General features: G+C 37.9%; 1 protein-coding gene across 3 annotated transcripts in view; it reads left to right on the top strand.

Moving 5' to 3' along the window:
- DNAH9 (dynein axonemal heavy chain 9) overlaps positions 1-12,696 on the top strand; it is a 319,243-nt gene that overhangs the window by 81,691 nt on the left and 224,856 nt on the right. For all 3 annotated transcript variants that reach the window (XM_081027600.1, XM_081027598.1, XM_081027597.1), the window contains 2 exons: positions 9,768-9,898; positions 10,228-10,354. In XM_081027600.1, coding sequence (XP_080883726.1) covers positions 9,768-9,898; positions 10,228-10,354 — 258 coding nt within the window. The remainder of the gene's footprint in view (positions 1-9,767; positions 9,899-10,227; positions 10,355-12,696) is intronic.

Raw genomic sequence — 12,696 nt, 5'->3', positions numbered from 1 at the left:
TACATAATAAAGGGATCAATCTAACAAGACAGTATAACCTTTGTAAATATTTATCCACACAGCATAAGAGCACCTAAGTATATAAAGCATATAGTGACCAACATAAAGGGGCAAATCAGCAGTAATATAATCATAGTAGGGGACTTTAATATCCCATTGACACCAATGGACAGATCTACCAGACAGAAAATCAACAAAGCAGCCGGCCTTAAATGACACACTAGACCAGAGGTATTTAATTGATATTTTTAGAGCACTTCACTCCAAAGCAGCAGGGTATATTCTTTTCAAGTGCACGTGGAACTTTTTCCAAGCTAGGCTACATGTTAGACCACAAAACAAGTCTCAATAAATTAAAGAAGATTGAAATCATATCAAGCATCTTCTCTGAAACTAGAAACCAATTACAAGAAAAAAACTGAAAAGCACATGAATACATGGAGGCTAAATAATATGCTACTAACAACAAGATCCAGGAATAAATCAAAAGATACCTTGAGGTAAAAATGAAAACACAATGACTCCAATATCTATGGGACACAACGAAAGCATTCCTAAGAGGGAAATTCATCGCAATAACGCTTACCTCAAGAATCAAGAAAATTTCAAACAATCTAAACTTACACTTGAAAGAACTAGAAAAAGAACAGAAAACAAAGCCCAAAGTGAGTAGAAGGAAGGAAATAATAATGATCAGAGCAGAAATAAATTAGAGTCTAAAAAAAAATACAAAATCTGCTTCTTTGAAGGAATAAACAAAATTGATAAACCTTTAACCAGACTCATCAAGAGAAAAAGAGAGAAGACCCCAGAAAATTAAATCAGAAATGAAATAGGAGCAGTGGCAACTGACACCACTAAAATACAAAGGATTATGGGAAACTGTTGTGAATGATTGTATGCCAACAAATTGGACAATCTTGAAGAAATGGATAAATTCCTAGAAACAACAATCTTCCAAGACTGAATCAAGATGAAAGAGAAAATCTGAACTGATTTTATTAACAATCAAACCAGTAATCAAAACACTCCCAACCAACAAAAGTCCTGGATAGGATGGCTTCACAGGTGAAGTTTACCAAACATTCAAAGAAGAAATAACACCTATCCTTCTCAAAGTAGTCAAAAAAATTCAAGAGGAGGAAAAACTCCCAAGTTTATTTTGGAGACCACCATCACCCTGATTCCAAACTAGACAAAGACAATACAACAAAGAAAATTATGGGCTCATAGCCCTGATGAACATAGATGCAAAAATCCTCAACAAAATATTAGCAAACTGAATTTAGCAATACCTTAAAAGGCTCATAAAGCGTGATCAAGTAGAATTTTCTTGGGATGCTAAATCAGTTCAATATCTACAAATCAATTAATGTGGTATACCACATAAACAAAATGAAAGATAAAAATCCTAAGATTGTATCGATAGATGCAGAAAAAGCATTTGCCAAAATCCATCCATTTATGATAAAAACTCTCAGCAAAGTGGGAATAGAGGAAACATACCTCAACATAATAAAGGTCCTATGTGAGAAACCCACAGCTAACATCATACTCAATGGGGAAAAGCTAAAAGCATTTTTAAAATCAGGAACTAGACAAGCATGCCCACTTCCACCTTTTCAACATAGTAGTGGAAGTCCTAGCCACAGCACTCAGACAAGAAATAAAGTCCATCCAAATTGGAAAGGAAGAAGTAAAAAAACTGTCATTTGGAGATGACAAGATACTACATATAGAGAACTTGGAAGATTCCACCAAAAAACTATTAAAACTGATAAATCAGTAAAGTAGCAGGATACAAATTAATATTCAGAAATCAGTTGCCTTTTTATACACCAACAATGAGCCATCAGAAAGAAAAGGAGACATCAAAATGGCGGCGTGAGGTGAGCCTCTGTAAAGCTCCCCTGGAATTTACAACTAATCGAACAACAATAACTCCACAAAGCACTCCCTGCACAGCAGACAGGCAAGACGAACAGGCCCACTACTGAATTCACCTAAGTCGTGGGCGAATCGCGCGAGCGGGGCAGGAGGGAAGGGAAAAGTATGGAGACAGAGCTGCGCGGGCACAGGATGCAGACCTAGCTCAGTGCTCGGAGCTCACTGCATCCTGGAACTACCGCAGCTGCGGGAGAGGGAGGAACTCGGACTGCTAGGGCTCCGCTTACGGCCCACAGGGCTGAGGGGGCAGCATATAACACGGCTGAACCCAACGCTCACGGCAGAGACCTCGGAGAAAAGAATGAAGGAAGAAGGCTGAAAACGGTGGTTTAAGCCCTCACAGCCAAGCGGAGAACGGAAGCCTTAGGCACTGAGACTAGCCGCCCCCTCCCTACCTTCCCAGAGCTCGCCCCGCCCACACCTGCCCGGTGCTAGAAGTGGAACACTAGCAGTGTCAGATCAAAAGGACAGGATATTTGCTGTTCTGAGAACTGTGAACTGCAGACACAGATTCGCAGCCCAACTAGTTCCGGAAAAGGGGAGGGAGCTGTGGAAGCAGGACCAGCTATGGTGGTGGTCGCCGCCATTGCTCTGGGCCACCTCTCACAACTCACCCCGCCCCTGACCCCACCTATCTGGGCGGATCCCTGCAGGAGTAAACAGAACTGCTGAAACAAACGGGCTCTGAATCTGGTGCAGAAAGAGCTTTGGAACTTCAAAAGCTGTCCGCATCCCCACAGGGACGTGGCGCCCTATGACCCAGGCGAACTGTTAACAGAGGAGAAGCCTATCTCCCAGGGAATCCCCCCATTGTGTGAGAAGCTGGAATAGTGCAGAGAAAACATAGCACTACTGTGTGAGAGAGGGGAAAAAAGGCTGCAGTCGGAGAGAAAATAAAACATTCTACCAACAATTACTGGAAAACAAAAGAAAGACCTCTTCCTATCAACCTGTTTCAGAAGTCACTCCTGTAGATATCTAGGAAGAGAAATAATAAATCAGTAATTGCCGTGAATAAACAAGGCAACAAGACAGCTCAGAAAGAAAGTGAAAAGTCTCCAGAAAAGGAACTTAAAGATATGGAAATATGTGACTTAAATGACAGAGAATTCAAGATTGCAGTTCTGAAAAAACTTAACGAGATGCAAGAAAACACAGAAAGGCAATTTAATGAACTCAGAAACGCAGTCAAAGAACAACATGAGCATTTTACGAAAGAGATTGAAATTTTAAAAAGGAACCAACTGGAATTTATGGAGATTAAGAACTCAATAGAAGAAATTAAGAATGAAATAATCAGCTTAGGTAGTAGAGTTGACCAGATGGAGGAAAGAATCGGTGACATTGAAGATAGAAACCTGGAATTTGCACAGATGGAAGAAGAGACTTGAGACTTAAAAGAAATGAAAGAACTCTACAAGACCTTTCTGACTCTATCAGAAAGATCAATATAAGAATAATGGGCATACCAGAAGGAGAAGAAAGAGAGAAGGGAACAGAGAATATATTCAAACAAATAGTTCATGAGAACTTCCCAAACTTGTGGAGAGAACTGGATCCTCGAATCCAAGAAGCAAATAGAACACCTAATTACCTCAATCCCAACAGGTCTTCTCCAAGGCACATTGTATTATTGAAGCTGTCTAAAATCAACGACAAAGAAAGAATCTTCAAGGCAGCCAGGGAAAAGCAGACGGTAACCTACAAAGGGAAGCCCATTAGATTATCATCAGGTTTTTCAGCAGAAACTCTACAAGCCAGGAGGGAGTGGAACCAAATATTCAAACTATTGAGAGAGAGAAATTATGAGCCAAGAATAATATATCCAGCAAAGATATCCTTTAGATATGAAGGAGGAATAAAGACCTTTCCAGACATACAGAAGCTGAGGGAATTTTCTAATACACAACCTGCACTACAAGAAATACTACAGGAGGCTATTCGACCACCATCAACAGGGACAATTTGTGGCAACATAAAAAGGGGGACAATAAAGACCTGAACCGGAATATGGGAATGGAGAAAGTAAGCGTGCTGAAGAAAATGGAATACTCTAAATATCAAACTTTCTTTTACATAAACTTAAGGGTAACCACTCAAAAAAATCCAGAACTGAAATATGTACTGTAATAAAAGAAGAAACAGAGGGAAACATCATAGAATACCACCACACAGAAATAATAGACAACAACAAAAAGGCAAAGAAACAATGGAGACACAGCCTTACCAGGAAACTAACGATAGAATGACAGGAAATCCTCACGTATCAATAATCACCCTAAATGTAAATGGACTGAACTCACCAATAAAAAGCCATAGAGTAGTAGATTGGATCAAAAAACTAAACCCAACCATATGCTGTCTCCAAGAGACACATCTCAGCTACAAGGACAAGCATAGACTCAAAGTGAAAGGGTGGAAATTGACACTCCAAGCAAATGGTACCCAGAGAAAATCAGGTGTAGCCATAATGATATCAGATGAAACAGACTTCAGGGTGAAAAGATAACAAGAGACAAAGATGGACATTTCATAATGGTAAAGGGGACTATACAACAAGAAGACATAACAGTCATCAATATTTGTGCCCCCAATCAGGGAGCACCAAAATATACCAAGCAACTACTAACAGAACTAAAGGGAGAAATTGACCGAAACACAATTATACTAGGCGACTTAAATACGTCATTGACAGTTATGGATAGATCATCCAAACAGAAAATAATGAAATATCAGCCCTAAATGACACATCAGATGAAATGGACATCATTGACATATATAGAGCACTTCATCCTAAACATCAGACTATACATTTTTTTCGAGTGTACATGGAACATTCTCAAGGATAGACAATATATTGGGACATAAAATCAGCCTCAGCAAATTTAAGAAGATTGAAATCATACCAAGCATATTCTCTGATCACAAGACTTTGAAATTGGATATCAACTGCAAAAAGAAAGCAGGGAAAAATACAAATACATGGAGATTAAACAACATACTTTTAAAGAACGACTGGGTCAAAGTAGAAATTAGAGGAGAGATCAAAGATACATAGAAACAAGTGACAATAAAAATACATCCTACCAAAATTTTTGGGATGCAGCGAAAGCAGTTTTAAGAGGGAAATTTATATCATTACAGGTCTATCTCAAGAAAAAAGAAAAATCCCAAATAAATGTCCTCAGGTTAGACCTTAAAGAACTAGAAAAAGAAGAACAAGTGAAACCGAAGGTCAACAGAAGAAAGGAAATAACAAAAATCAGAGCAGAACTAAATGAAATAGAGAACAAAAAGACAATGGAAAAAATTAATGTGACAAAGAGCTGGTTCTTTGAAAAGATTAACAAAATTGACAAACCCTCGGCTAGACTCACTGAGATAAAAAGAAAGAAGACTCTAATGAACAAAGTCAGAAATCAAAAAGGGGAAGTTATCATGGACAACACAGAAATACAAAGGATCATGCAAGAATACTATGAAGGACTATATGCCACCAAATTCAATAACCCGGAAGAAATGGACAAGTCCTTAGAAACATATACCCTTCCAAGGCTGAACCATGAAGAACTGGAAAATCTAAACAGACCGATCACCAGTAAAGAAATTGAATCAGTCATCCAAAACCTTCCCAAAAGCAACAGTCCGGGACCAGATGGCTTCACTAGTGAATTCTACCAAACCTTCAAAGAGGATCTAATACCAATCCTGCTCAAACTCTTCCAGAAGATTGAACAAGAGACAGTATTCCCTAACTCATTTTATGAGGCCAACATTACCCTGATACCAAAACCTGGTAAGGACAACACAAAAAAAAAAAACTACAGACCTATACCTCTGGTGAATACAGATGCAAAAATCCTAAACAAAATTCTAGCAAATCGAATACAACAATGCATTAAAAAGATTATTCATCATGACCAAGTGGGGTTCATCCCCGGGGCACAAGGATGGTTCAACATCCGCAAATCCATCAATGTGATACATCACATAAACAAAATAAAGGACAAAAATCATATGATTATATCAATTGATGCAGAAAAAGCATTTGACAAGATACAACATCCATTTATGATTAAAACACTTAATAAAATAGGTATAGAAGGAAAATAGCTTAACATAATAAAAGCCAAAATGACAAGCCCTCAGCTAATCTCATAATTAATGGTGAAAAACTGAAACCCTTTGCTTTACATTCAGGAACATGACAGGGCTGTCCCCTATCACCTCTTCTTTTCAACATAGTGTTGGAAGTCCTTCCCAGAGCCATCAGGCAAGAGAGAAATAAAAGGCGTCCAAATTGGGAATGAAGAAGTTAAATTATCACTTTTTGCAGATGACATGATGCTATATATAGAAAACCTTAAAGACTCCACCAAAAAGCTATTAGAAACAATCAACCAATATAGTAAAGTTGCCAGCTACAAAATCAACATACAAAAATCCACTGCATTCCTATATACTAACAATGAAATCTCAGAAAAAGAAATACAAAAAACAATTCCTTTTGCAATTGCAGCAAAAAGAATAAAATACCTAGGAATAAACTTAACCAAACATGTGAAGGACCTATATGCTGAAAACGGTAAGACAAGACATTTTTGAACGAAATTGAAGACACCAAGAAATGGAAAGACATTCTGTGCTCATGGATTGGAAGACTCAACATAGTTAAAATGGCCATATTACCCAAAGTAATATACAGATTTAATGCAATCCCCATCAAAATCCCAATGGCATTTTTTAAAGAAATAGAACCAAAAATCATCAGATTTGTTTGGAACCACAAAAGACCCCGAATAGCCAAAGCAATCTTAAGAAAAAAGAACAATACTGGAGGTATCACACTCCCTGACTTTAGCTTGTACTACAGGGCTACAATAATCAAAACTGCATGGTGTTGGCAGAAAAACAGACACAAAGACCACTGGAATAGAATTGAGAACCCAGAAATAAAACCACCTAAATACAGACAATTTTTGACAGAGAAGCTAAAAACATACAATGGAGGAAAGACAGCCTCTTCAATAAATGGTGCTGGGAGAATTGGATAGCCATGTGCAAAAGAATGAAACTGGACTGCTGTCACCATGTACCAAAATTAATTCAAAATAGATCAAAGACTTAAGCATAAGACCTGACACAATAAACTGCATAGAAGAAAACATAGGTACTAAACTTATGGACCTTGGGTTCAAAAAGCATTTTATGAATTTGACTCCAAAGGCAATAGAAGTAAAAGCTAAAATAAATGAATGGGACTATATGAAACTTAAAATCTTCTGCATTGCAAAAGAAACCATCAACAAAATAAAGAGGCAACCGACTGAACGGGAGAAGATTTTTGCAAACGGTGCCTCCGATAAGGGGTTAATATCCAAAATATACAAGAAACTCATGAAACTCAACAAAACAACCCAATTGAAAAATGGCAGAGGACCTGAAGAGACATTTTTTCCAAAGAGGACATACAAATGGCAAATAGACATATGAAAAAATGCTCAACATCACTAATCATCATAGAAATGCAAATAAAAACCACAATGAGATATCACCTCACCCCAGTCAGAATGGCTATCATCAATAAGACAAATAGAAAGAAGTGTTAGAGATGCTGTGGAGAAAAAAGAACCCTCATCCACTGTTGGTGGGAATGCAGACTGGTGCAGCCGCTATGGAAGGCAGTGTGGAGGTTCCTCAAAAAATTACGAGTAGAATTACCACATGACCCAGCAATCCCTCTCCTGGGTATCTACCCAGAAAATCTGAAAACATTTATCCATAAAGACACATGTGCTCCAGTGTTCATTGCTACTTTGTTTACGGTGGCCAAGACATGGAAACAACCAAAATGTCCTTCGATAGATGAATGGATAAAGAAGTTGTGGTACATATACACAATGGAATACTATTCGGTGTTAAGGAAAGATGATATAGGAACATTTGTGACAACATGGATGGATCTTGAGAGTATGATGCTAAGCGAAATAAGTCAGACAGAAAAAGCAGAGAACCACATGATTTTACTGATATGTGGTATATAAACCAAAAACAACAAGAGAACAAGACAAACAAATGAGAAACAAAATCTTACACACACACACACAATAGTTTAGTGCTTACCAGAGGGTAAGGAGGGTGGGGAGAGGGAGATGAGGGTAAGGGGGATCAAATATATGGTGATGGAAGGAGAACTGATTCTGGGTGGTGAACACACAATGGGATTTATAGATGATGTAATACAGAATTGTACACCTGAAATCTATGTAATTTTACTAACAGTTGTCACCCCAATAAATTTAAAAAAAAGTGGGCAGAGCACCTGAATAGACATTTCTCCAAAGAGGACATACACTTGGCTAGTAGACATATTGCTCAATGTCATTTATCATCAGAGAAATGCAAATTAAAATAACACCTGTCAGCATAGGTATCGTCAATAAATCAACAAACAGTAATTGTTGGCGAGGATGTGGCGAAAAGGGAACCCTGGTGCACTGTTGGTGGGATTGCACATTGGTACAGCCTCTGTGGAAAAATGTTTTGTAAGTTTGTCAAACAATTAAAAACAGGGCTAACCTTATGACTCAGCAATTGCATTCCCAGGTAATTATCCGAAGAAATCCAAAACACTAATTCAAAAATATGTACGCACCTCTATGTTTGTTACAGCACTATTTACAATAGCCAAGATGTAGAAGCAACCCAAGTACCCATCAATAGACAATTGGATAAAAAAGCCATGGTACATATATACACTGGAATATTACTAGGCCATAAAAAAGAAAGAAATCTTATCATTTGCGACAACATGGATGTACTTAGAGGGTATTATGCTGAGTGGAGTAAGGCAGACTGAGAAAGACAAATACTATATGATCTCAGTTCTATGTGGAATCTAAAGAACAAAATAAATGAACAAAACAGAAACTCATAGGTACAGAGAACAAACTGCTGGTTGCCAGTGGGGAGGGGGTTTAGGGAGCTGGGTGAAAAAGGTGAAGGGATTAAGAAACACAAATTGGTAGTTACAGAAAAGTCACAGGGCTGAAAATGCAGCATAGAGAATAGAATATAATCAATAATGTTGCAACAACTATGTATTGTGCCAGGTGGGTAGTGGACTAATTGGGGAGAATCACTGCATAAATTATCTAAATGTCTTACCACTTAACCACTATGCTGTACACCTGAAACTTATCACAATAACATTAAATGTCAAATATAACTGAAAAAATTAAAGATAAATAAATAAAAATGCTAAAATGTCATTTGCCTTCTATATGCTCATTCTTCCATGAGCAATACAGTGGAGTTTTCCAGAGGCTACAGGACATGTGATATCACAACAGACTGAATACAGAAGCCAAGAAGAGAATCTGGCCATCTTCTAAGTCCGACATGAAAGAGATTTGTAAAAATAAAAAATGAAACATGCCCCCTTTTTTCTTAAGTTTTTTTGTTTTGGAAAATACACTTATTTTAGGGAAATACATATCATGTTAACTAATGGGTTTAATGTTGTTACTTTTCAAATGAATTAAACATTTTTTAAATTTCTTCACTTTGAATTTTTTATAGCTTCTAATATATGATATATTGATACAAAGAGCTGTAGCTCTTTGTACTGCAATAATTTCTTTTAAAGATTAAAGAGGTTTTAAGACCAAGCTGTTTGAGAGCTGCTGTTTTAATTGAGGATATTTCCTTCTTTGAGGAAGCCCAAGAACAGGTTCCTGCTCTTGACTTGCTACTTAAGGGGAGCTTCTTGGAATTAAGAGGCGTAGTGGTTAATTTTTCCCCCACATTTTTATTTGCAGGATTCGGAAAGATTTGAAGGCATTGACATTGACTTTAAAGAGCTAGTATATGATGCTCAGAAAACTCCAAATGTAGTGGAAGCCACCAACAAATCAGGTCTTTATGAAAAGCTGGAAGATATTCAGAGCAGGTAAGGGCCGGCTTGCTGCCCATTTGTAAGGAAGGAGGCGGTATTTCCTTCCGCCCTTCTGTCTCTGAGATCCTTATGTCACTTAACTGTGCAAGGGAGCGAGTGATACATGTGTGTCTTGGTTTGCCTGGATATTGGGCACTATGGGTTATTATTAGAGGTGTTTATTATGGTGGGAATGTATCGGTGTGAATGTTTGCAAATACCCTGAAGTGTTTCTTGCTCTGATTTTTGCATGTATTCTATTGTTTTGCATATTTTTGCATTTATGTAATATCTATATAACAATGAATCTAGGCAAACTTAGGACTTTCTGTGTCTGCCCTCAGATTGCACCTGTGTGAGAAGGCCCTGGTGGAGTACCTGGATATCAAAAGGCTTGCCTTCCCTAGGTTTTACTTTCTCTCCTCTTCTGATCTGTTAGATATCCTTTCTAATGGCACAGCTCCGCAGCAGGTAAGCTGAGGGAATGCGTATAGAAACATCCAGAAGGTCTGAGGAGCTCCCAGCAGGAGAGTTTCGAGTTCCCCATTATGCCTCCTCTCTCCAGCAGTGTACGTATTTCAGTCCAATGTTGCCACCAGCATCATCCCTAACCTCAGAGCTTCTTCATTCCCACCATCACTGCCTCTCAGGATACCCTTCAACCCATCAGTGGCTCTGACTCCCTAAAGTAGAAATGGAGAAGCTTTGAGGATGGCAAAGGTGGAAGGGGCTGAATCTTTACATGGAATGCCTTTGATCTGATTCTACAGAGATTTAGTAAATCTTAAGAGATTTAGCACTTAAAAGTTATAGCTAAAATTTCCATTGGGTGATAAGATAGAAGTTGTATTAACTGGACATTGGGGTGGTTTAGTGGAAAGAGAATATATGAGAAGCCCAAATTTGGGGGTTCTATGGCCTTGTTCTAGCCACTTGTTAGACATATAGTTTGGGCTTCTTCAAAACAAACTTTCCTCATGTGTAAAATAGAAGAAGGCTACTGTGTTACAAAATTTTTTAATAATAAAGTAACTAATTGAAGCACTGTTGTATTCAAAGCTATAGTCAGTGATTGTCAAACTTGAGAATGTGTGAGAATCACCAGGAAGGCTTGTTAAAATACAGACTCCTAGGCCCCACCCCAGAGAGTCTGATTCAGTAGGTATGAATCTGCCATATTGAGGATTTCCCAAGTGGTGCTGCTGGTCTGGGGACCACATGCTGAGAACCCCTGCTACAGATCACAGAGTCTGAGTCTCAAAATGATGGCTGGGAGGGATGGATTATGTCTCTGCTTTATGTTCCATTAGCTCTCCTCCCTCCTCACCCTAAGAAGAGTTCAATATTTGTTTATCGTTCTCTTAGTTTCCTTTAGACTGTTCTATAGTCAAAATGCTGTGTTAGGAAGTTACTTAGATGAGTTCGCTTCCTCCTTCAGTGCGATTTTGTTATTCATTTGAAATATAATTGGGTTCTCTTTGATTTCAGTTTTAAGGTTTTTCTCATCCTTGTTTATTTGATTGTTTGAATATGTAAAATTCTAAAAGTCAAACTGTGCGTAAAGATATTTGAGAAGTATCACTTCTTCACCCATTCGTAACATGTCATCACCACCTCCCTTTCAATCCCCCTGTAGTCAAAAGTTATAGCTAGTAGGTAACCAATTCCATTAGTTTTTGGTTTACCTTTCCTATGTTTATATTTGCAAAAATAAGCAGATATGCATTTACATTTGTAGGTTTATACTTTCTTATTTCCTTTTCTTTCTTGCACAAAAGGTAGCATGCTTTCTTTTTTACTTAGTTAGTTATATCCTGGAAATCACCCCGTATCATGCCATATCAATTCAAAGGTATCTTCCTTACCTCCCTTATTTTTTTTTAACGTCTACATCATACCCCATGGACCAATATACCATAGTTTTGCCATAGGTTATTTATAATATTTTTCGATTGCAAATAATCTGACATTGAATAACTTTGGGCCTTCTATTATTGGAGGTTTACCTTCCAGGTAAATTCCTTAGAAGTAAGATTGCTGGATCAAAGAGTAAATGATATGTGGTCTTGTTAGATTTGCTGTATTTCCCTCCATAGCAGGTGTGTCCTTTTGCATCACCGCCAGCAAAGGAGAGCTTTTCCAACAGAGCCAAAAGATGGCACCCATGCATACGTTTTCTATCATCGTTAACTTTTTAAAAAAAATTTTTTATTGGGGAATATTGGGGAACAGTGTGGTTTTCCAGGACCCATCAGCTCCAAGTCAAATCATTGTTTTCAATCTAGTTGTGGAGGGCGCAGCTCACTGGCTCGTATGGGAATCGAACCAGCAACCCTGGTGTTATGAGCACTGTGCTCTAACCCAGTGAACCAACCGGCTGCCCCTATCATCGCTAACTTTTTAACTTAATGAAATTATGTTTTTGGTTTGTTGGTAAGAAGGAAGTACTAAAGAGAGATTATCCCTAATAGTTACATGCCTTCTTTTTGTCCACCCCCTATCTATTGAACTGTTTCCAAAGTAGCCCATGCACAGTGGAGTTGAAATATTTATCACATTAGCATTCTGTTTTGTAACTATATGTTCATTAATTCTATGTATAGGAGGGGTCAAAGATCATTGCCAGACCTTTTATACCTTTTATACATGATATATTCACTCTTAAATATTTATTTTTATTTATTTCTTACTTGGTTTGAGTAAATCTTTAAATGGTTCCCCATATTCCCGCCCCCAGAGATGGAGCATGATAGAATAATCCTCAATTCCTTCTATATCTGTGACTCTCTTTAGTTTCTGCATGTGAGTGATGA

The sequence above is a fragment of the Rhinolophus hipposideros genome, assembly GCF_964194185.1.
Source record: "Rhinolophus hipposideros genome assembly, chromosome: 20".
NCBI lineage: Eukaryota > Metazoa > Chordata > Mammalia > Chiroptera > Rhinolophidae > Rhinolophus > Rhinolophus hipposideros.
The sequence above is the reverse complement of the archived record's forward strand: the minus strand, read 5'-3'. Positions and strand labels throughout refer to the sequence as shown.